Below are 26,121 nucleotides of genomic sequence, written 5' to 3' on the forward strand. Positions count from 1 at the left end.
TACAATGTGCCCTGGTTCACTGTAAGGGTTTTGTTGTTTATGCAAGGACAGAACCCTCTTTCACCAAATCATTGAAGCACTTGCTGTTTTTTAACTCAGAAAAGCACTTCAATGTTAAGGTAAAAGAAAGTCCTTTGCATTGTTGATCTTTTTCAGCATGGAACCTTCTGGGAGAAAGAATTAGAATTATAAATGGAAAACATAAACGAGACTAGGCACAGAACAGCACACATCAGATTTTAGTTAATTTGTAACTTTGCACATTGGTTTTTGGTTTACAAGATAAGCCTAATGGAGATTTATGCCAGTTTTCTTTAGTGTTCATACACTAGAGTTCAATGAAGAGGAGAAAGTAGACTTAATGTAACACCTTCTAGCAATGTGTACAGTAGTAACTTGATGAACGGGTCTGCTGGGACACAAATTATTAAAAAGAAAAAAAAAAAAAAGCTTATTCTAAAATCCGGTTTGTGTGCAATAAGCTAACATTCAGCTAACTAGTAAATCATGCCACACAAAGTATGTAGACCAAATATTTCCAATATGATTATAAATATGACCCAAATGCTACATATACAAAGCAGAGAAAACTGGATTAAAATCCGAGCCCTACTGATTGTTATGGCTCCTCGTTTCCAGCTTTTTTTTTTTTTTCTCTATATAGTTTTTATAAAATCAGTGGCATGTATATCTCATGCTAGTTTTAGTCTATGTGCATAAGTATACCTATGCCTGTCTATGCCTTAGCCTGTTTCAGAGGTAACAAGCATGCAGTCAGTAAACCGCAGAAGGCAGGTATACAGTTGTGATCTGGTTCTAATGGTCACTTACCTTGGTTTCTGGCTGCTGATCTCTACTCCTGTGCTACTCCTAATGGTCTTGCTTCTCTGCCCTGCCCTTTTATACCTTCATATTATCATTTTGGCTTACTGATCCCAAAGGGGTGGTCTGTGCTCTCTTTTGTTATTGTAATGTATATGCTGTGTGCGAATTTTTTTGGGAGGGTCTTGTGTCCATTTGTCCTTTTTTTTTATCTTGATTAAGTAGAGGAAATCTTAACTCTTCTGATGACTGAAGGATGACCCAGTTACTTATTTTCTAGGGTGTTTCATATGCTAACTACCTGCAGTGGTGAAACCTGCTGGTGGGCTGATTAGGTTTTCCTGAGGCAAATATACACAGGAGTGAGCTAATCAAAGCTCTGCAATGGCATTGTGTTGCAATCAGGATGGGCCGTGGATGCATACTAATTGTATACATACTAAAGGCAAAAGTCGTTAGGATGCGCACCAACTGCACATACTTTCTGTAATCCCCAAATAAAATAAATTAGAATTTTGGTGCCTTTCAGACTGCCTGCTAGGAAATTGCAATCCTAATCACACATATATATACGGTGTGTGTAAAATATATAGAAATATTAATTATATATATATATATATATATATATATATAATTTCCAAATAACGAAGAAACCCTTTATTCTGACCATTTCTAATGGCCAGTCTATGAATACCGTATATACTCGAGTATAAGTCGTTCCCAGTATAAGTCGAGGCCCTAATTTACCACAAAAAAATGGGAAAAACTTAGTGACCCGAGTATAAGACGAGGGTGAGAAATGCACAGCTACTGTAAGTGGAAAAGAGGGTCAACAATGCCCATTTGCAGCCTCACTGTGCCCATTTGCAGCCATAGGTCCCCCGAACTTCAAACTCGGTAGTTAAGGGTTCCTAGATGCCCCATAGCTGCAGCCAAAATTTGGGATTGCTGCAGATGGACACAGTTGACTGAATTTGGGGCCCCGTATCTTGGGGCCACTTAGTGTTAGGTACCCCAAATTTGGTGTGCAAACCCAGTGGAACCATAAGATATCCAAAGCTGGGGTTTCTAGCACCAAGTGTCCCTGAGATACAGGGCCCCAAAAATTGGTTCAGAAAATGTCAAGCACTTTTCTGCAGCAGAGAATGACATTTTCCGAACCGAATTTGGGGCCCCGTATCTCGAGGCCACTTAGTGCTAGGGACCCCAGCTTTGGATATGTTGTGGTACCAGTTCCACTGAGTTTGCCCACCAAATTTGGGGTTCCTATGATATACAGGGCCCCAAATTCGGTTCGGAAAATGACATTTTTTGCTGCAGAAAAGTACTTGACTCGAGTATAAGTCGAGGGGGGCACTTTCAGCACAAAAAAAATGTGCTGAAAAACTCGACTTATACTCGAGTATATACAGTAACCTGTATAATATGTATGTGTTTCTGGGGCATCTCAGAAATGGAGACGTTGAAGACAAATGAGGTGCCTAGTAGTTTAATGTTCTGCTGTCCAGGAAGTGTCTGTGAAATAAAATTGCTGACTAGTACTTTTTAGTTTTGGTTTAGCTCAATACATAACTCTAATGTTTGGCTGGAGGTATAGCACAATAACTAAAATAAATATAAATTAAAACCATTTCTAAAATTATTAATATTGCAGAAAACTTAAGCTGAGGGAAGTTTGATGGCTGCCATTATTGTTATTTAAATGCTAGTCACATGGCTATCATGCTGACCAAATGGCTTCATTACTTTAAATTAGTGATCCAGAACTTGTTTGCTATCATTAGGGGATACGGGCATTAATAGACTGAGCCAGGAAGCATGGATGTTTTAAATGGCATCAGTGCAAGGAGGGGTTAATCATTAAGGACTGGTTCACACCACAAAAAATGCACTCCAGATCCATTCTGTATGCCTTGATGGATGCACGTTTTTGACCCGTTTCAGTGCGTTTCCGGATGCATTCCCGATGTGTGTGTTTGTTTTTTTCCCATCTCTTCTCTTACCCCCCCCCCCCACTGTAATGGGTCCGATGCATTTGTTTGTGCATTCTGGTGCATTTTTTTATGCGGTTTACCGCATTGCAGTATAGTCCAGTTCAGAAAAAAATGCAGCATGTTCTACTACTTCTTCTTTTTTTTTTTTTTTTTTTTTTTTTTTTTTTTTTCTCAACTGGAACGTCCTGGAACTGACCACACTGGTATGAACTATGCCATTGGAAACAATATAACCTACTTTCCACGTGTTTTTGATGCAGAAAAACAACCCACTGGACTGCATGTGGTGTGAACTGGCCCGATGTCTCTGTTCACACTAATGCGATGCAGGTAACGCACAAGATTTTTTGCTTTTCCCTTTTCGTCATTTCAGGACAGCCACAATAGAGAGATAGTCTCCTCCCCTTCCTCTGGAAACACTGCGCCAGCCCATAAATTCTCTCCTCCCCTGCCGGACCTCAGTTATTAGTGTTTCCTCCGGTGGGGAGACACTGTGCAGAGGAACCAGGCCGGGTGCAGTCAGGGAGACTGTGGCCTTTCTTTTTGAAGAAACATCCCTAGGGAAGCAGGGGCTTCCAGGATAAAGAGTGGCGGTGCTTACCGCAGCTGAAGCCACCCCTTCCTTGCTGAGCGCGGCATCAGGTCGTGGGGGACCCCTATCGCGTCCACAGGGCCGCAGCATGGAGACTGTCCGCTCTCCCTGTACTCTGTACAGGCCGCAAAATTTGGAACCAGCGGGCCGGACGACGGGTGACGTCATTTCCGGTGGGGGGCGGACGCTTTCCCTTTGACCCGCGACTTCCGGTTCCGGGTCGCGGTGCTGATAGGGGGCCGGGCTCAGGCTGGAGTGAGTCGCTACACGTGGAGACAGTGTGAGACTCTACACAGGCAACCACCTGCAGTCATGTCTGAGGCAGATGCTGCAACTCATACGGACGCTATCTCCAGCCTTCCAAAGGTAAGAGTTCCCTGGGGAAGGGTCCTCTCTATCTAAGGATTGCTCCTCCTCATGTATGGTTCCTTACTTAGAGGGGGGGCAGACCCCCTGGGTGGTCAGGGGGTGGGGGGGGTGTGTGCAGTTCCCTTAAGGTGGTTCTGGTACACTCCCAGGGTTGTTTCCACTTAAACATGCTGAATGTAATATGTGGTTTTTGTATGTAATTTCAGAAATCTACGGAAAAAACAAAGTCCACTCATGTCTCTAAAAGGAAGTGTGCCTCTTGCAGAGACAGTTTAGGGGAAGCATGGACTAAGGTTTTGTGTAAAGAATGCATAGACTCCCTGGTTAAGGAAAGGGAATCTGAACAGCAGTCTGGTTTGGCAGCTTCTGTGAAGGAGCTGTCATCCACCTTTTCATCCTTTAAAACGTTTTTTGAGACGTTTCAGCTTCCCTCTAAACCCATTCAGCAGGATACAACCCCGCCTCATGCTCAGGGCTCTGCACCTGCCAGATCTTCTAATTTAGTTATGGCAGAGGAAATGTCAGGCCCTTCCGGGGTGGAGCTGAGGCAACCGGACAGTGGCACGTCTGACTCCCATGAGGAGTCAGAAGAGGAAGACCAGGACGGGAAGTCCAGAAAAATCTCCAGGTATAAATTGTCCCTGGATGAGGTGGAAGACCTCTTAGGGGCAATATATACAACCCGCGGTATACACGAGGATAAGAAACCCCTATCCCTCCATGACCTTATGTATAAGGGCTTGGGAGATCAAAAAAGAAAAGTTTTTCCAGTACATTAAGTTTTGGTGGAAACGATTAAAAAGGAGTGGCAGGATCCTGAGAGGAAACCCTTTTTTTCTAGCTCCCTTAAAAGAAGGTTCCCATTTTCAGAGGATCCAGGGTCCATTTGGAATAAAAATCCCAAATTGGACGCCGCCTTCTCTCAGGTCTCTAGACACACAGACCTGGCATTCGAGGATAGGGGGGCCTTGTCGGATGTCATGGACAAGAGGATAGACTCACTTCTAAAAAAGACGTGGGATTCAACTGTGGGTAATTTAAAGCCAGAAATGGCTGTTAATGTGGTAGCCCGCAATTTAGAACATTGGCTTTACCAGATTCTGAGCATATTGAAGCTGGCACAGCCAAGGAAACTATCCTAGCTTCGTTCCCCACGATTCTGCGAGGAATCGCATACATTGCAGACGCCTCGGCAGAGTCAGTCCGTATGTCGGCCAGATCAGCGGCGCTGGCAAATTCGGCCAGAAGAGCGCTCTGGCTGAAAACTTGGCCGGGGGACACCGCCTCTAAAGTCAAATTGTGTGGGATACCCCTGACAGGTGATCTACTCTTTGGCCCTGGGTTAGAGACGGTCTTAGACCGTACAGCGGACAAAAAGAAGTCCTTTCCGCTTAAACGGAAAGCCCCAGCTCAGGCAAGTAAGGGGTTTCGTCCGAAAAAAGGCAAGGAATCTCCCAAACGAGGGAAGAAAACTTGGGGCCAAAGAGGCAAGGGCAGAGGAGGGGCAATTTTTCGCCCTCCTGAGAAAGTCCGCAAAGATCAATGACTCTCTAGGCACGGTGGGAGGAAGATTGGGGGCCTTCCTTCCACAGTGGGAGACCCTCTCACCCAATCGATTTATCTTGGGGGTCATAAGAAGGGGGTATCTCTTGGAATTCTCAAAGCCCCCCCCCGCAAAGGTTCCTTGTTACGCAGCTTTCCACCTGCACAGCAAGGGCCGAAGCTTTGGTAGACGCCCTGAAGGAACTGGAGATTCAGAACGTAGTTCACAGAGTACCAAAGGGGCAGGAAGGAGAGGGGTTCTATTCCCACGTATTTGTGGTGAAAAAACCCTCAGGGAAATTCAGGTTGATTCTGAATTTAAAACCCTTAAACAGGTCAATTTGCTACAAAAGATTCCGCATGGAGTCAATTTTTACGGTCAGGGCCCTGCTGCCACACAACGGTTACATGGTGTCTCTGGACCTCAGAGACGCATATTTACATGTCCCTATCGCAGAAACCTCCCAAAAGTTTCTCCGGTTAGCAATAGACCTGAAAGGTACAATACTGCATCTACAGTTTCAAGCACTGCCTTTCGGGCTATCCTCCTCGCCCCGCATATTCACAAAGGTACTGGCAGAGGCGTTGGCCTTCCTGCGACTCCAGGGGGTGTCAGTCATAGCCTATCTGGACGACCTGCTCCTATTCGCAGTATCCCCAGAACAGTTGATCAAGGACCTCGATCTTACAAAGCGGGTACTAACAGGGTTGGGGTGGTTGCTGAACTTAGAAAAGTCCAGTCTCATTCCCTCACAGCGCATTGTGTACCTGGGATACCTGCTGGACACTACGCTTTTGAGGGTTTTCCTTCCAAGGGAAAAGATTCTAAAGCTGGACAGAGCAGTTTTCTCCCTCCAGTGCAACCATCTGGAGTCAAAAAGGTCCATAATGTCAACGTTAGGCCTTCTAACGTCTACTCTTCCAGCGGTGCAGTGGGCAGGATTACATTTTCGTCCCCTGCAGTCATATGTACTAAGAGTATGGGACCACAGTCAGAGGGATCTAGACACCTTAGTACAGGTTCCCCATCAAATAAAAAGATCTCTTTGGTGGTGGAGGAAGGAAGTGAACTTGTCACAGGGACGTCTGTGGCTTATCCCAGTCCCGCAGATCGTAACCACGGACGCAAGTGGCAAAGGCTGGGGGGCACATTTGGGATCCCTTCTAGCGCAGGGCACATGGAAGGGCGACGAACTGCAAAGGTCTTCCAACTGGAAAGAACTGAGGGCAGTAGGCCTAGCCCTCAGATTTTTCAAAAAGGAACTCCAGGGCCACCATGTACAGGTACGGTCGGACAACTCATCCACCGTGGCCTATATAAACAAGCAGGGAGGCACCAGGAGCGGAAGTCTGTTGGCTCTAGCAAAAGATATTCTAAGCTGGGCCGAGTCAAACACCCTCTCACTCTCAGCGTTTTTTTTGAGAGGGGAGAGGAATATAATCGCAGATTTCCTCAGCCGGAGGAGTCTAAAGGAAGGAGATTGGGCCCTCAACCAGGAGGTCTTCAATCTCATATCCAAGAAATGGGGACCCCCGGAAGTGGATCTTTTCGCTTCAAAAGACAACGCGAAAACCCCCTGGTTTTTCTCCCTAAATGCAGGGGAAGGAGCACTGGGGGTGGACGCATTGTCTCAGAATTGGCATTTCAGGACATGCTATGCCTTCCCTCCTCCGGTGCTGTTACCGGCGGTTCTGAGGAAGTTTCAACTAGAGAGCACCTCTCTCATTCTAGTAGCTCCACATTGGCCGAAAAGGGCATGGTTTTCAATCCTCAGTCAGTTAGCAGCGGAGCCGCCCCTTTTCCTTCCACCTCGAAAGGATCTTCTGTCGCAGGGTCCAGTCCTCTGCCCACAGGTGCAGCAGTGGAAATTAGCGGCCTGGCTACTGAGGAGGGTATATTAAGATCCAAGGGGTTTTCGGAGAGCTTAATCTCTACCCTCCTCAACAGTAGGAAAAAGGAGACACGTAGGATTTACAAAAAGGTCTGGCTCCTTTTCAACAAATGGTGCATAGAAAACTCCTTCTCGGTGCAGAGTCCCGTAGCTGTGTTGGAGTTACTGCAGTGTGGAGCGGACAAGGGTTTATCTGTAGGTACCCTTAAAAGTCAGGTTTCGGCACTCAGCGCTTATCTGGAGAAGTCTCTGGCTACCAATCCATGGGTGGTCAGATTCTTTAGGGCACTGTCAAGACAGAGACCTACCAGGGGTCCTCCCTTTCCCGGGTGGGACCTATCTCTGGTTTTACAGAGCCTTACGGGAAATCCCTTTGAGCCATTGGACAGGTGCCTGTTAAGGGAGCTTACCCTAAAAACAGTATTTTTAGTAGCAGTGACAACTGCCAGGAGGGTCAGCGAAATTGAGGCGTTATCAATTAGACCTCCTTTTTGTGTTATTTTGCCAGACAGGATAGTCCTTAAGACTGATCCAGCTTTTTTGCCTAAAGTGGCGTCAGGTTTTCACAGAAGCCAGGAAATAGTCCTACCCTCGTTTTGTCCCAATCCTTCAGGTGAAAGGGAACTAAAATTTCATTTTTTAGATGTAAGGAGGTGTATCCTACAATACCTAGAGATGACTAAAACAATAAGGAAGTCTGATTCTCTATTTATTTTGTTTTCTGGGGCCAGAAAGGGTCTCAGAGCGTCCCGACGCACGATTGCCAGGTGGCTTAGATTAGCTATTGGGCAGGCATATTCTTTAGCAGGGAAAGAGATCCCTAGAGGCATAAAGGCACACTCCACCAGAGCAGTGGCAACTTCCCAGGCAGAGAAGGCTGGAGCAACGCCAGAGCAAATATGCAAGGCAGCAACCTGGTCCAGCTACTCCACTTTCGTTAGACATTACAGAGTGGACTTGGTGGCGGCAGGTGAGCAGGCTTTTGGGCGAAAAGTTCTGCAAGCTGTAGTCCCACCCTAATTGGTAAGTGCTCGATTATCCTCTCTATTGTGGCTGTCCTGAAATGACGAAAAGGGAAAATTAAAGTTACGTACCGGTAACGTCTTTTCCTGTAGTCTTTCAGGACAGCCCTAGTTACCCACCCTAAGCTTGGGGGGGTCTTATTAAAGACCAGAACGCAATATGGTAATGATATTGATTGGTATGTTATTAATGTGTTCTTGTGTCTCCCCAGCTGGCCGGAGGTACTCTTGAAAGAACTGAGGTCCGGCAGGGGAGGAGAGAATTTATGGGCTGGCGCAGTGTTTCCAGAGGAAGGGGAGGAGACTATCTCTCTATTGTGGCTGTCCTGAAAGACTACAGGAAAAGACGTTACCGGTACGTAACTTTAATTTTTCACACATCGCACTCTAAGCAATTGCATAGCGTCCATGTGATCTGCGAATGTCAATGTTATCTTCATGACACCCTGAGACAGATGGCAAAACACAATGCGTTTGCCAGAATTGGATTGCATGTTTGTGAACATCCATGCGATGCAATTCAGATGCTGGAGGAAAAAAACGGGTCCTCCACCATTTTAGTGCAGATGCGATTTCAGCCATAGAAAATGTATGGCTGAAATCCCACCCCACAGACATCGCATGTGATGTCCACAGGAATGTGGTGTGATTCCTGTGCAAATCACATTTGGTGGTTTGCAATGCGCCAGTGTGAACCTAGCTAAAACGTTAGACAAATTGCTTCTGAAAAATATGCACCAACATGCACATCAATCTAGTATTTTCTGTTAGTGTTCAAGGTACTGCGGAGTGATTCCCCTGGCCATAGAAATAGAAAATGTAGATTTGAAGCTTTTTTTTTTTTTTTTTTTTTTTTACATGGTAACAAGGCTTCACATGGGCAGCAAGATGGATTATAAGCAACTTTTTCCTTTATAAGCTTTCAGAAACCAGGCCTTAGCTACAAGTTTTCTATGATCTGTTTTAACTCATGCTGTTGCCCTTTTATACAAGCAGGCTTGGTGGATTTAAACCGACCATAGACAGAGCAATTTTCTTTCCTGCAACCACGGCTTGCTCAATTTCCCCATCAACACAGTCAGTCAGTGTTTGACCAGGGGTGGGGATTCCTCCCGCAGAGCCATTTATTTTCTCCTGGGGGGGAGCCATCACCGCCAGGGGAGCACAGTGATTATTGCTAGCAGCTGTGACAGGCTGGTTGAACCCATGTTGATCGATCAGCTTGGGTACATTCAGCCTGCCTGTACATGGTTCGAATCTGCGCCAGTCCCTGCTGGACTGGCCGTGATTTGAACAGTCTATGGCCAGCTTTGGGCTCTCAACCAACAGACATTTCCCTTTTATTTTTCATTCAGCACATTGTATGCTTGGACGTCTCTTCAAATGAGATGTATGGTCACAGCATACGCTTTCATTTTAGGATGTCGGCAATATAATAGCAATATGGGAGCAGTCTGGGAATTTTGATTGAATTAATGAATTTCTGCCATTGTATGTGGTTTGGTTAGTTCATTTTAAAGTCCATTCATGATTTGACACTGAGGCAGTTTTCAGGCGTTTTGTTTAGCACCTGTAAAGCTGCCTCTCCAGTGTAAAAGCCTGAGTGCTTTCACGCTGGGGCGGTGCGCTTGCGGGGTAGAAAAAAAAAGTCCTGTTAACATCTTTGGGGTGGTGTAGAAGCGCTGTATAAAGCGCTCCTACAATGCCCTTGCCTATTGGAATGAATGGGCAGCGCTTCGGAAGCGCCACAACGTGGGCGCTTTTAACCCCTTCTTGGGGGTTAAAAACGCCCTGCTAGTGGACGAAGAGTGCCGCTAAAACTAGTGGCGCTTTACCGCTAATTGACCCGCCGCCCCAGTGTGAAAGGGGTCTTAGTAGTGAGTGTATACAACAATACAAGGAGTATCATAGTATCTGTTCAGAATTGGCGCAATACAAAAGGTGTACGATGTTGATACAAAGGCATTGGATTGTAAAGCAGATAATTGTTGAATTTATGTAGCCAATAGCAACCAGCTGATTACCAAAAAATCAAGGTAACCAGAAAAGAAGGCAAACAGGTATACAATAAACAAGAGAACAAGTATTTTCCATGTGTATTACGTGTACAATAACGTTTTGTGAAAAAAGTTATTGCATTATCTGCTCCCTTTTTTTTTTTTTTTTTTTTTTTTTTTTTTTATCAACTTAAATTTGTGGTAGGTAGGGGTATAGTTGAGTTCTAGTTCATCGTAGGTATCATTGATACATAGCCATTCATCCCAAATCTTGGTAAATTTCAGAGGACTGCCTCTGGCTTTCTTTGTTGATTTTATACATAGATAATGTTTGATCATTTCTTTTTCTTAACTAATATTAACCACTTTAGCTCTAGGCCTTTGCTGACGCTTTTTGTTTACATGTAGCAATCAGTATTTTTTGCTAGAAAATTACTTGGAACCCCCAAACATTGTATTTTTCTTTTAAAGCAGAGGCCCGAGAGACTAAATTGATGGGTGTTGCTATTTATGTCACGCAGCAATACACAAAACACAATATAATACTTCATTGTTTGTTTGGTAAAATTTAAAAAAATGTTATGCCAAGTAAATGGATACCAAACATGTCATGCTTTAAAAGTTCAACGGCAACAAACAACATAAATTTTACTATCTACAGGCGACAATTTAAAAGCCTTTACAGGTTATCACGTTAGATTTACACGGGAGGTCTGGTGATAGAATTACTGCCCATGATCTGATGTTCATGGTGATACTTCACATCTGTGGGAGGATCACTGTTTGCGTTTGTGCAAGACCTCAATACATGTGTTCGCATTTGCGTGCGGTAACATTTTTAATGATCTATTTTATTTTTACACCGTTGCTTTAATTATTTTTTTTATCACTTTTATTATCACAGGGAATATAAATATCCCCTGTGATAGCAATAGGCAGTAACAGCAGGTACTGTTATGGAGAGATCCGGGGTCTATAAGTTTACATCCAGGGAGACTAAAAGTATGCTCATCGCTTCCAGTTTCCTATAATCATGGAGGTGATCAGAGCCGTTACGGTCTCCGTATACCTATATGATCAGTTGGCAAAAGTGCTGACTGGTCGCTCGGGCCCCCCCGTTGGGATGGGTGAGCCAGAAAAAGCCACAGAAGGCAACAGGACTAAAAAATAATACTGGACGCTCAGGTCTCCCAGTCAGAGCCAGAGAAAGCCGCGGAAGGTGGCAGGACAAAAAAAAAAACAAAACCGGTTGCTCAGGTCCCCCCTGGTGGGACGGGAGAGCCTGAGAAAGTTGCAAAAGGGACTGCGCTAAAAAACAATACTGGAATGATAGCTGCAAACATCATCCCGGTATAACCACTTGAAGTCCAGCGACGTGTGGGTATGCACTAAAGCGTCTGTTTTTCTTGCATAATACAGAAGAATTCTCAGAATTTTTTTTTTTTCAAGTTAAAGAATTCCCTCCAACTTTTCATCTTTAACTTTTTGCCATTTGGTATTGTAGTTTAGAGGTTTTGGGAGGTTTGCCTCTGAGGAGTGTATCATAGAAAGTGGAAATTACATGGGTATGAACTACACCCAGAGTCCCAAATGGAACAAATAACCCTAAACCCAGAGTAGCTACCAAAATCTCATACAGTATGTAATGCCTTATTCTAAGTGTGCTGTGGGTTTGTCAAGTACAGCAACATATATGGGTATAGAGAGGCTTGTTCCTCCTAAAGCATCTATCCAGACGCCTTTCATTAACACTGAAGTTCCAATAAGCTCTGCTAGTGCTTCTATCTCAAGAGCAAGAATTGGAGAGGGGCGCCCCTGTCTAGTCCCCTCTTTATAGAAAAGGAATCTCGGATGAAACCCAGAGTCATGCCAGGGGGTGAGTGTATAGGATTTGGACCCATATCGCCAAATCCAAATTTACACAGTATTTAAAATCAGTAAGGCCATTCTATAGAATCAAATGCCTTATGTGTGTCTGAGGTCACTATATAGCTGGGAGTTGTGGAGGTGTTAGGAATTTATAAATTGGTAAAAAGGCTACAAATATTTAATATTTGTGGATCTGCCTGGGATGAATCCTATATGGTTAGCGTTTATAGCCACCAGATTGTAACTTGTAACTGATTTTGCTAATCATGTTGGAGTGGAGAAAGGTTTAGAATTTGATGGGGTTTTATTGCTGCCAGTGACCCCATTGGAAAGAGTTTCCCTCACACCTTTGTCTTGATGACAGGAGGTCAGAGGCAGGAAGTGATGGGATATCTCTCCAGTGGCAGAAAACTTAAAACTGTACAACAGAGTGGTAAAAGATTAGAATCTGTCAGTTTTGAGTGCCTTTTTTGCCTTCTTTCCACAGTGACCCCATGTTCTTGCACTAATGTCAAGTGTGGGGAAAATTCCACAGTGGGGTCTCAAACTGTAACAAAAACATGAATAAAGTTCTAAGCCTTTTCCATTATTCAAAACTGTGGGCTCATCAAGTACACTGGATCAGTATTTCAATAAAAGAAATTCTCCAAACCTGTACGTTCTGATATTTCCCCTCGTACAAGCAGTATACTAGAACAGCAGGCTTTCCTAGGATGCTAATGAAGATGGTTTTGAATACCCATTTAGGTGCAAATTTGCTTGCCTCTCACCCAGCCTCCAAAAAGCCATTGCCTGTCTAGTTCTATTTAGACATTTAATTGAATTCTAAGGTCATTTAAATGACACTTTTTTTCTTACTAGTTCTGTGAAAACCCTGAAGCTGTGTTATGCACCGAAATCAGTAAGTGTTTCCTTAGAACATCATTGTCAGGAACAGTGTCAATCAAATTAATGTGACAGGAAGTTATAGGGTCACCATGGAGGAAGACTGCAGTAAATTAGCAGTGTCTATTATATTTTTAGCTTAGCATGGATGTCATGGGTGTTTAGGATAACTAAAATTTCTGCTGATGATCCTACTGAAATTCATCTTGCTTACAGGCGTGCACTGCCTGGTTTCCTAATGACCAATAATTTCCCTTTCCCATAGAAAAGGTACAATTCCATTAACCATGTGTGCAGTAAAAAAAAAAAGTGATATGAGGAGAAACCAACCTAACTATGGGCAGTCTGAATGTACAGTAGAACTTTAATAGAGTAAGGGAGGGCTATAGGTCAATGTCTTTGATTCTTCCATAGCCCTTGAAGAACCTCTCCGCATCTTTTTCTCTTGCAGCTGGGTTCTGCCGACCAATGAAGATTCTGCAACCACTCATATTTTCAATATTTTGAAACAAGGTCTCAAAATGCCCAATCGCCAAATGACCCCTGTGTCACACTGGGGGCAAAGGGGACATCATTTCCCCTCACTTCCCGTCCCATAGCCAAAACAGGAAGTCAGAGGAAATCCCTCAAATGTGACGGAATCCCTGGTTATCACCAGAACTAATCCTTAAAGATTTTACATCTATTCCTATTCTGGGCACAATGCAAAATTTGGGATTTTCTTTTACTTTTAGTAATAATGGTAAACAGCACAAATAAAGAGGGGTGAATCTGATGTCCCAATTGCGAGATTTCCCCTCTACTCCTGTTCTGGTGACAACCCAGATTTTGGGGATTTTCTTTCACTTTCAATGATAACAGGGCAAATAGAGAGAGTTAATCACCTTAATGGGGACACACAGAAATATAAATCTGACAGATATTCTAATCCCTCTACACTCTATCCAAAACTTAAGTTCTATACTTTAAGCTAGCCAATAACATTTAGACTTTCCCTGTTCTTCACTTGATTCCCCCATTCACACTAAACAGCGTGAATAGAGGAATCTGCACCGCAACTATTGTATTCAGACTGCCGACACTCGTAAGCAAGACAAATTGAGAGGGTAATAATAATAGGTGTTCTAATCGCTTTCCACTCTGTCCAAAACAAAAAAAAATACCTTTTTAGTTCTACCTTGACCTAAAAACATAAGGCAAAACTTTGTTGAAAACTAAAAAAAAAAAAAGCGAGTGGAGAGGGATTAGAACACTTGTCAGTTTGTATTGCTGTCTGTGCCCCATTAGGGACATTCTCCCTCTAAAACACCTTCTCCTGTTCTTTTTAAAAGTAAAAGAAAATCCCCAAATTTGGGTTGTCCCTAGAAAAGTAATAGAGGGGAAATCTTCCAATAGGAACACTAGGTCTGGTGACCCCAAGGAATTTCCTTAATTCACAAGAATTTCCTCTATCTTCCTGTTTGTCTATGGGACAGGAAGTGAAGGGAAAGCTCCTCAATGGGACACAGATGGCAAAAAATAGACAGGGCTGATGACCCTCCCTTATTCTATCCAAAATGGGTAGGGGGTCCCTATAGTACTACTTTAAATTGGCCGAACATGGTGCAGTCTGATTCGACAATTTCTTTTAGATTTGTCAACTCGGGAGTGCGATACATCCGATTCAGCTCAAACGATGTGTAGTTGTTAGTAAGGAGATTGTGCAGTCTGATTGTAATAAGTATGTCAAGAATTAGAGCATGCACTTTGTGTTTTCTTATATGCATGTGTTTTTCTAGACCTACCGGAGCAAATTTTGTAGTCCTTTTTTTTATATATATATATATATATATATATATATATATATATATATATATATATATATATATATATATATATATATATATATATACATACATACATACATACATACATACATACATACATACATACATACATACATACATACATACACATATATATATACCATGTGTTTGCATTAGCGTTGCACCAATACCGGTGCTGATACTAAGCATTTGCACGGTACTTGTACTTGTGCAAATGCTCTGATACCTTCAACTCTGCTCACATATGTGCGAGCCAGTTTGTAGTGTGATTTTAAAGCCCAGTTCAGTTGTGATTCTAATACGAATTGTAGTCTGAGATTAGAAATTGCACCTGAACCAGACAATGAATCGCACAGGACTCTTTATCAAATCGCAGTGCGGGCACGCCGCACATATGTAAACAGGCTGTAAAAACTCGCTGAAATGCCCATAAAAACTGATATCTCTGCACAATGAAGTCTGTGTGCATTTCTTATTAGTTTTAATGCGTGTATGGTGTGAACTGTCACATGACACTAAAAATAAGTATCGGTAATTGGTATCAGTGAGTACTTGAGGAAAAGGTATCGGTATCAGCCAGTAAGCTGCCCTCTGAATGCAGATTTGGGGCTTTTTTTGCCCCAACACTGCTCTAAAATCTAGATCTCAAAGCCACAATGTGCATGGACATAGGCTACAAAGGCCTCATACACACACTCTGAGGCTTAAAATTTGCTGTAGATATAAAAAATTTAAATCTGCATGAAAGCATTGCTTGATTATGGACGCATACAGCCATTCACTTTTATGGCCGACTGCATAAAGGTAAGTTATTCTGATTTCAGTGGCTGCATACTTGTTTCAGATCCGTGCCTTTCAGTATATTGCAGAAGCCAGTGACAACTGGGCAGCTTGCATTTTCCAGACAGTGATAGCAGCCGCTCAAGACAGGTTTCTTTTGTAATGCATGTAGTAGTTTTGGGGTTTTTTTCGGTTTTTTTTATTCGGTGCAGCAGGCAGTTGTGGTGAGTGGAACGTAATGAAATGTTACTTGTAACAAATCACTTTAGTTCCATCAAAAAAATAAACAGAGTGCTGCATCGGGTTATGTGCTTCTCCCAACAGGCACCAGTGACTGTTCACAGCTGCTTGTGTGAATCCAGCCCTAAGACTGTATGGACTGTAAGGCTTGGTACATTGTTTTTGCCAGAAAATGTGCCTAGGAATTGTGCTAAAATGTTAGTAACAATATATATCACCAAAGAAATAAATAATCATTTTTTTGTGTTGCACTCAAATAGAATCATTTGTAAGAGATCTTAATTTCTGTGTAAGCTTTCACAGACCTAGTAAACAAATTGTGGTTTGTTTACCCAGGAAAGAATGGTTGGACCTCAAGGCTGAATATCTTTCACTTCAGAGAGCCAGCATGGTGTCTCTCAAGAAGTCACTATATGAAATAAGCCGTTCTTCTACAGGAGCGATGGAAACTGAGCCAACGGGGCCAAACCTTGACAGTAAAGGTAGATTGATCTGAAGCATTCACGGTGCAATAGTAGACAACACATACATGTGAACTTCCCTACTTCATGAAAAATGTGTATAGCAAGTCCTGTGATCTGTGCACCCCTACCAAACAGCGAAACCAGTTCCTATATATGTACCTGATTTGAGCTTCGCTAAAACACAACAGCTTGGGCAAAGACTGTTCCAACGTGTAGCTAATGGGCAAAGAGACAACCGCTCACTGTTGCATTTAACCTGCAATTGCTCCTCACATCAGCACATTCCCAGTGTTTAGGCCAGCCATACATGTAGTGAAATTTTGCTTGATTTTCCCTATCGACACAGACCATGTTGATGCAGGAATCCCTCCGGCTGGGCCCTTGTCTTCTCCTGGCAGGGGAAGCTGTCCCCGCCGGGATCCGACAGTGACTTTTGCTAGCGATAATTGCAAGAGAATCTGCTGTGCTGGTTGTACCCAAGTTGCTCAATCAGCTTGGTACATTCAGCCTGCCCATTCCTGCTGAACCGGCCGAGATTCGAATCTTGTATATCTTGCTATGCAGTGAAGTCTTCCTCTTCCCACTATGAATACTGCTATGTGGAGTATTACAGATGGATAATATGAAAACAGATTCAAGTACCATTTAAAAAACCCTTTTAAGGATTTGTAACAAATATACCATATACTTGATTCAATTGGCATCTCGTATTTTTTGCCTACACTTTTGCTTTAAAAAACACTAGTTACTGCACTCATCAGTGAATTCATTTTACAGTTGTCCCAATATTTGCCGTTTATTTTCTTTCTGTGGATTGCCCCATCCACGTTATATTTTGTCAGTTTCTCTTCATATTTTCCTCATTTATTCAACAGCAAATAGTTCAAAGAATGAAAATCTTGGGCCTCAGTTTGTATGTGGTGTTATTGTGAAGATCACTTGCTCAGATCCTCTGCCGGTTCGTAAATCTGTTAAGGTAAGCAAATAAAACTCTATTGACTCTGTCTACAGTTGTAGCTGCATAATTCATCTTAAAGTCATAGTTACGTTTCATATTTAAGGCTTGGTTCACATTATCATATTATCGCGTGTCTGCAGGCCGTATTTGCATGGGCACAGAAGCCCATTCATTCGACTAGGCTGCTGTGCCTGTTTTTGATGCAGGAAAAAGGTTCCTGCACCATTTTCAAAATGCAGCGGCCGGTAAATCACACTCCATATCATTTTCCGGCAGCTCCTGCACTTGCAAACGTGCTGCTTTTTTTTTAGATGCATGGAGGTGCCATTAAGAATGAATGCCAGCCCCACGCATTTTTAAACGGCAGCTAATTTTGGCTGCGGGTGGTTGCTTGTGCGGGAACAGGTGAGATTCCTGCACCGACAACCACTCGCAATAGTGTGAGTAAAGCTGGACTTTGGAAATTAAAGACAAATTCTGGAGTTTAGCAATGATGCTATGTATTTCAACAGACTTTTTGGAAAAACTCTTCAGATAATTGGATTAGTGACATTATGATAGAAAATCTTGGTATATTTAATTCCAATTGTCATGTGTTCTTTTACAGTCAAATTTTAAGAGGTTTCCCTTTAGGTTTTTAGATGTGACCTCAGCCTCTTTTGCACGATTCACTGTTGTGCTGTCTCAGTTTCTCTATAATGTGTAGTCTGCATTGGGCTCGGAGAGCGAGCTGCACTTGAATACATTAATATGAATGCAGTTCCTCAAGACTTGAGAATAATGGCAACTGTGTATGGATTTGAGGCTCTGAAGATGGATGGAAGGAGAAAAATTTGTACCACTCTGTAGGTAGTCTGTATCTTGGATTGGGCTTTAATTGCAAGACTCCTGTGTTTAGAGGGTAAAGTTGGCCATAGTTAGAATCCATCTATAGGCAGGCTGATAGTACCCAAGTCCATTCCAAGCAGCATGTCAGATTTCTAGCATTCGATTATTTGCAGTGGCTATAGTTGCTAGCAATAATCATTGTGTTCTACCAGCAGGGATGGCAGCCCTCGCTGGCAGAACACAATAGCTCCGCGGGAGGGGTTCTCCCATCAGCACTGACTGCGTTGATAGAGGAAAGAAGATCGCATAGTCTGTGGCCTGCCTAAAGGCCCCTTTTCCCACGGGCGCCTCTGTTTGCCGGACTCCACTCGCTCTGCTGATCCCCACTGAGCAGGCTGATGACAGGTCCATCTCCGCTCACTGTGCAGAGCGGAGACTAACCCAGTTCCGCTCTCCTCTATGGGGAGATTGGGTGAAAACGGACCGCCTGTCCATTTTCAACCGATCCACCAGATGGATGGGAAATAGGACCACCATCCTTCTGGATTTGGCGACCTGGATCGGATGTCAGCGGACATCCACTGCTCCATTGGGGAGCGTAAAATGTCTCATCAGACAGCCTTTGTGAAAGGAGCCTAAGTGTTTGTAATGATGAAGTCTACTATTATTATTATTATTATTATTATTATTCAGGATTTATATAGCGCCAACAGTTTACGCAGCGCTTTACAATATACTGCTTATTTATATAACACTATGTGGAAAAATATAATTTCATCAAACTTTTTATTTTTTTTTTTTTTTTCAGGAGATATTATCTGCAGTGTCTGAAGTGGTATATGTAGATATGCTGGAGGGGGATACGGAGTGTCATGCTCGCTTTAAGACTCCTGAAGATGCTCAAGATGTCCTGAAAGCGCGCTCTGATTTGCAGAGCAAGCACAATTGGAAGGTTCAAATTCTCACTGGTAAGGAAATGGTTAATGGATATCAGTCACTTGCTGTTAACATACTGCTCAAGTACAGCAGGGTATAGACTGCATGAAGCTAAGGCAGAAAAATAGGTTATAAATACCATCTACATTTTAGATACAACATTGTATAGTCTATGTAAGTTTGTATTCAAAGGCTAAAATAGGCTAAAATGGGTCAGTTTTTTTTTTTATTTTTTTTCAACCAATGTGTTGAATAAAAAACTGACCCAATTTTTCCATTCAAGGTGGATAGGGGAATCCTCCCCACCGTACTCTGACAGCAGGAAGACTTCCCCGGCGTCAGAATACACTGATCAGTGTTCCAGAGCTGTAGCTCTGATTGTGGAAAATCCAACATGGCAGAGGTACAGAATTTGATAGATCGGTTCAACCAGAGGGGCCATATATGGATTAAAATTCAGATGGGCCCTTGAGTGCTTAATTTCAGCTTTTTTTAAAAAAAATTATAAATGCACATACTTTTGAAGAAAAAAAAAAAGGTGAATTTATTTTTTTTTCAGAGGAGTATGCATTGCACCTTCAATCAGTAGATAATGGGTGCTATGTCAGTCTCCTGCAGACACCACCTGCAGCTTTGTACCCGTACCCCTCTGCAGGATTTCAGTTACAAAGCTGGAGAAAGTGTGAATGAACTAAAAGGGTGCTCATCAGTGCCCCTACAGTTCTTTGAGAACTGCAGGTTTGTCTGCCACAGTGGAAGAGGGTTCCTGTGACTAAAGGATGCAGCTGTGCGGGCAGAGCCCTGCACAACCGCGCCAATTTTGAAATGTAACATCTGGTGCGGAGAGGATCCCTCACCCGCTGCCACAGGAAGGGGGACAGGAGCTGGAGCATGTTATGCCCTAAATATGGGTGTAAAGAGTAACATGCTTAAAATGGTGAACTTATCCTTTAATGCATTACTGCAGATTTCCAGAAAGGATTTTAGCTTATACCATGAAGTAAAGCCAGTCTCAGAGCGTTCCTGCTTCTCCTGGGTTCCAGCCAATATGGTAGCCACACGTCACAGTGCACTTTTATTCAATGCTTCCTTTATTAGAGGAAGTTGTTTATACTTATATTTGCACAGTTCGTATTATGTAAATTTACGTGGGGATTCAATCCTATCTGGAGCTCTCATTGATTCCCAGCCTAAACCAAATCAATGGGCACTGGTAAATTCCACAATCTTTTATTTTCCTTTAGGAGACGGTGAGCAGCGATATTGGCAGAAGATCTTAGTGGACAGGCAGGCAAAACTGAACAGACCTCGTGAAAAGAAACGGGGAACCGAAAAGGTGAATCTTATTATTTTTTTTTTTATTAGCCTTAGGATTATGATCAACTGTTTTATAAGATGTTGAGTATTCCCAGTACCTCCAAGCTAAAATGCTGTAAGGATAAGAGGTCTTACATTATATATATATATATATATATATATATATATATATTTTTTTTTTTTTTTTTTTTTTTCAGAAGTGTTTCTCCATGTTCAAAATAAATAGTGAAAGTTACTGAAGAAGCAGTTTTTTTTTTTTGTAATGCGTGAATCATGTACTCTTAAGCCAGGTACACTCCACTAGTATTTTTGGGTTGAACGAAAAAAACTAGCAATCTAATGTTAGTACAGCAATCTCCCCTGCTGAGTTATTGTGTTCTGACAGCCATTGGCTAAGAGCATTGATCGGCAGCTGGTGGCTGCTGGTATTCCAGCATGCTCGTCCAACAGAAAAGGCCGGCCTATAGGCCAGCTTCTGTTGGACCGGTTGCCATGCACACGGGCCAAATGTCAGCCGGCCAATGTCGCCCCAACATTCAGCCTGTGTGTACTAGGCTTTAGGCTGGCCATAGACAGAGCGAATTTCTTTCCTGCAACCACAGAAAATAAATTTGCTTGACTCCCTCATCAGCAGACAGTGGTGATGGGGGGAATTCCTCCCACTGAGCCAATATGCGCAAGAAGCTGCCGCCGGGAGAAGACAGGGATTATTGCTAGTAACTATAACAGCCGCTTACTATAATTGCATGTAAAATCCGGCAGGCTGGTTGTACCCAAGTTGATCGATCAATCAACTTGGGTACATTCAGCCTTGCCCGTACATGGTTTTGAATCTCGGCCGCGATGTGAACAGTCTGGTCGGCTTTATTGACCTTACTCAAATTTCGATCTGTGTGTCCCTCCCTCCCAATTTAATTTGATTGACTTTTTCTGTTGAACAGCCACACTTTCGTTTTCAGCCAGTGATCTGTGTATTATGACAATGGAGAAACCCTGTTAACAGAATACATTGTTGCAGTGGGGAGGATTCCTCTCTCCACTTCACTTGTGTAGAAAAGATGGGGGTGGGATCAGTTTTTTCAGAGGCTTTGCTCTGGGGTTTTGTTCTTATGTGTCATTCTGTACTTCGTGACCTGGAAGGAGCATGCGCATATTAAGTATATTGGGATACCTGATGCCGCACATCATTGTTCTTAGTCAGGAAGGACAAAGATGAAAGCTTGCATTTACAAGTAGGCAGGACCGCCCATGTATTCATATTCTGATAAGTTCCCTTTGAGGAGAAGATTGGAAATCCAGATAAGTTGCATTCTAATTTCTTTCTTCATTTGTTTTTTGTTTACAGTTGGTTGCGAAAGCTGAGAAAATCCGCCTTGTTAAAACCCAAGAGGCTTGCAAACACATCAGATTCTGTGAAGAACCCTGACACACAGAAGTGACATTCAGACTTTTCTACATTTTATAATTCTTCAACATGCAAACACACACATTTCAGGTTACAGTTTTGTTAAGAAATTCTTCTGTTGGATTTTTTGCAACAAAAAAATGTTATTTTAAACGTATTGGAGGTAAATATAGAATACAGTATCTCTTTCTGGGTGTTTGTTTGCTCAGGAGTTAATGAGCTTGCTGGAAATATGGATAGGAAATTAATACGTGGAAGCTGCCACTGTTGACCTCACCGTCTGAAAATGCTAGTTGCCTGATTAAAGCCCCATACACATGGGCCGAATGTTGGGTGACAATGACAGTTCAATAAAAACCGTCCGACATTCGGCCCGTTTGTATGGTAGCCGGCAGCCAATGGCTGAGACCACCAATCAGAGTTATGACGGGGGGGGGCCCGTCCCCCTGTCAGAACACAACAGCTCAGCGGGTGAGATCGCTGTACTAACGTTGGATCATTTGTACAGCGGCTCCAAGCGGAGCTGACAATTTTTTTTTTTTTTTTCGTTCAACTCGCTGCGTTGAATGGAAAAGACTCCTAGTGTATACCAGGCTTTACTAATCCCATAGTGATTTTTTATTTAGTGACCTAAGCATGGAGTTTAGGAGTTTTGACCTCCATGGATAAGTTTGGCGTTAGTGATCCAGCAAGTACTGAGGTGAGTGACAGCCAGGCAGCTGATGTTTTCAGGAGTGGATAAGTAATAGCAGCCTATGTATTCCACCGCCTGCAAGTACATTTAATTTTTGTTCAAATAATTCTGTGTAAAGTCCAGGCCCACTACTTTTTTATCATCTACCACAAGATTAGATAAGTAGAAAAGGAAAGGGGGCAGCATGCTAAAGCTTCTAGATGCTAAGGAACACCCCAGATGCTTTATATTCTGTTGTTAATGTTCAGCATATAAAATAAAGAAGGCTTACTAATCAATTTAGTTATCATAGACCTACTGATGACTACCAATGACTCAAGCAGTTTGTACCTAATGTTGATGTTACTGCATATAATAACTTCGCTACAGAGTTTTCTTCCTTTCCTCAGTGTGATCAAATTGTTTAAAGGAGATGTTCATCTTTTAGATCATGTTAGATGTTACACCTGTATTTAGGATGTAATATGTTCCAGCACGTGTCCCTCTCATCCTGACAGCAGCTTTGGGGAGGAAACCCCCGCCCACTGTCACATAATATAACATACAACACAGTTATTAACAGACTATCTTACAGGTATGTTTAATACAGACAGGATTGTGAATTCTATGTGAAGCTGCCAGACAAGATATATTTTGTTTTTGTTTTTAAAGAAAATAAAAATCCTTATTTTTAAGTCTTGTGGGGAACCGCCTTTTAAATGGTACAGCCTGCTAGGAAAGTGAAGCTACACAATCATCAGAATGCCAGCAGTGCTTGATTTACTATTTAAGCGCTGGCAATTTCTGCTCTTTTATGTTGCCATTGTGAAGTGTATATGCTGGGAGCAGCAATAAAATCTAAAAAAAAAAAAAAAGTCCAATGAGTAAAAGAAAAGCAATTGGCCAGATTTGCACTTAATACTCTTAGAAAAACCCAGACATTGCATTCACAGTGCTGATACATCTTGATATGGATGTATGATTAATGTGTATATTGGGTGACGAAAAGATGTTTAAATTATTAATTCTTTCAACAAACCATAATTAAAAGAACATGGCAGTGAGTAGTAGCATGGTGTGTGTGTGTGTGGTGGTTTTTTTTTTTTTTCTCCTTTTTTGCTCCTTGATGTATGCATATGTGAAGGACAAGCCTGCCATGAGATAGCAAATACTTGTTTAAAGGCACCACGGGCATTTAGCAACACTGAATCCCAGCAGCAAGAATCTACTGATTTTTGCTGCTGGGATTGACAGGTGTGTGTGTGTGTGTGTGTGTGTTCGCTGCCACGAAGCCCATAAACTGCAATGGCAGGCTTTCAGCGGCTGCAGCTATTAACCACTTGCCGACCGCCGCACGCCGATGTACGTCCTAACTTTCGGGCAGATATTGTTATGGCAGCAACTAGCTGCCATAACCCCGATATCCCCGTTTTCGTGCGGCGGTCGACTACAAGATAAAAGTGGTCTCTGCGGCGGATTCGCCGCGAGATAATTTTTATCGGTGGCGGAGAGGGGCCGCGCCCTCCGACGCTTACCGGAGCCGTCGGTAGCGGCCGAGGCGATTGCGTCTGTCCCCTTGCTGTGCCTGGAGACGAGTGAGGGGAAGATGGCACCCACTCGTCTCCTTGACACTGCAGGGCAGAAGCGACGTCAAAACGTCACTTCCGGCCATACGTCTTAAAGGCATATTTTCTTAAATGACTTTTTTTTTTTTTTTTACATTTTAGTGTAAATATGAGATCTGAGGTCTTTTTGACCCCAGATCTCATATTTTAAGAGGACCTGTCATGCTTTTTTCTATTACAAGGGATGTTTACAAATAAATACAAATTAAATAAAATCATATAAAATAAGAAAAAAAAAAAAAAACATTTTTTAAACGCCCCGTCCCAACGAGCTCGCTTGCAGAAGCGAACGCATACGTGAGTAGCACCCGCATATGAAAACGGTCAAACCACACATGTGAGGTATCACCGCGATCAGTAGAGCAAGAGCAATAATTCTAGCTCTAGACCTCCTCTGTAACGCAAAACATGCAACCTGTAGAATTTTTTAAACGTCGCCTATGGAGATTTTTGAGGGTAAAAGTTTGACGCCATTCCACGAGCGGGCGCAATTTTGAAGAGTGACATGTTGGGTATCAATTTACTCGGCGTAACATTATCTTTCACAATATAAAAAAAAATTGGGCTAACTTTACTGTTTTATTTATATGATTTTTTTTTTTTTTTAATTCAAAAAAGTGATTTTTTTCCAAAAAATGCGCGCTTGTAAGACCGCTGCGCAAATACGGTGTGAAAAAAGTATTGCAATGACCGCCATTTTATTCTCTAGGGTGTTAGAAAATAGATATATAATGTTTGGGGGTTCTAAGTACTGTATTTATTGGCGTATAACACTCACTTTTTCACCATGAAAATCGGGTGCAAATAGCATGTGCGTGTTATACGCCAATACTTAAATTTTTAGCTGCCTCAGAGGGGACAGGGAGTGGGGCGGGACGAGCGCCATCAGATTACATGCAGTGAGAATTTCCTGTTTACTTGGCGGCCTCTGTAATAGGAAGTCCCATCTCCTGGGCCGCCATTGGACCACTGTTCTGTCTATCATAGGATTCTCACTGCATGTAATCTGTCGGCACTCATCCCGCCCCCCTCCCCCCTCCCTGTCCCCACTTGATGCAGATGGGCATCGATCAGGCTGCATTGAAGGCAATGGCGAGGCTGCTGCATTGAAGGCAATGGCGAGGCTGCTGCATTGAAGGCAATGGCGAGGCTGCTGCATTGAAGGCAATGGCGAGGCTGCTGCATTGAAGGCAATGGCGAAGCTGTACTGATGGAACTTGTGAGGCTGCAGATGGGCATTGATGGCAATGGTGAGGCTGCAGATAGGCACTGACCCTTATTTTGCTTCAAAGTTCCTTATTTAAAATTTAAGTTTTTTTCCTGAAATTTCCCTCTTAAAATGAATGTGCGTGTTATACGCCGATAAATACGGTAATTTTCTAGCAAAAAAAACTTTTAAACATGTAAACCCCTAAATTCCAAAACAGGGCTGGTCCTTAAGTGGTTAATACTTGTTCACACAGCCAGCCATTACCTGTGGTAATCAGCACAAGGGATGTTACTTACAATAACTATGATGTGTCCCTTGTGCTATTGGCTGGTACTTTAGCTGAAATCTTCTATCCTTCAATGCCCCCCTACCCCCGCTACCGTACTTTTCTGGTGTGGCAGGGGTTATTAGAGCCAAGGAACCTGTCGTATGCACGCATCAAGAGTATCAAGCATGCTGGACCTTTCCCATCCCCCTCCTCCATTCTGTACTATAGCTTCAATGAATGGAAAAAAATGTATGGCTGGAGGAAGCAGATCATTCAATCATCTGCCCATTCTCAATTCATATATTGCGTTTCATTCATGGAAGCTATACCGGTAGTAGAGCTTCCATGAATGGAGGGAGGACGGCAAAGGCAGAAATAGTTGGCACTTTTGATGAGTGCATATGGCAGATCCCTTGGCCAGCGCACAGGAATATTCAGGGGTGGGGGAGGCATCAGAGGATGAAAGATTTTAACAAAAGCACAACTAACAACACAAGGGACATATCACATTGATTGTAGGTAATGTCCCTTGTGCTGACTTTTCGTTTTTCTTTTAACTAAAATTTGGGTTTAAAGGTGAGCTCTATTCCAAAAAGTAAGTTCATAC

The 26,121-nt window shown here is 42.8% G+C and overlaps 1 protein-coding gene across 3 annotated transcripts in view; it reads left to right on the plus strand.

Moving 5' to 3' along the window:
- LARP7 (La ribonucleoprotein 7, transcriptional regulator) overlaps nt 1-23,106 on the plus strand; it is a 58,268-nt gene extending 35,162 nt beyond the window's left edge. For all 3 annotated transcript variants that reach the window (XM_073602734.1, XM_073602717.1, XM_073602725.1), the window contains exons 9-13: nt 16,167-16,312; nt 17,170-17,270; nt 18,889-19,048; nt 20,261-20,352; nt 21,679-23,106. In XM_073602734.1, coding sequence (XP_073458835.1) covers nt 16,167-16,312; nt 17,170-17,270; nt 18,889-19,048; nt 20,261-20,352; nt 21,679-21,759 — 580 coding nt within the window. In that variant the 3' untranslated portion in view covers nt 21,760-23,106. The remainder of the gene's footprint in view (nt 1-16,166; nt 16,313-17,169; nt 17,271-18,888; nt 19,049-20,260; nt 20,353-21,678) is intronic.
- The last annotated feature ends 3,015 nt before the right edge of the window (nt 23,107-26,121 follow it).

The sequence above is a fragment of the Aquarana catesbeiana genome, linkage group LG01 (genome assembly GCF_042186555.1).
Source record: "Aquarana catesbeiana isolate 2022-GZ linkage group LG01, ASM4218655v1, whole genome shotgun sequence".
In the NCBI taxonomy this organism is placed as follows: Eukaryota; Metazoa; Chordata; class Amphibia; order Anura; family Ranidae; genus Aquarana; species Aquarana catesbeiana.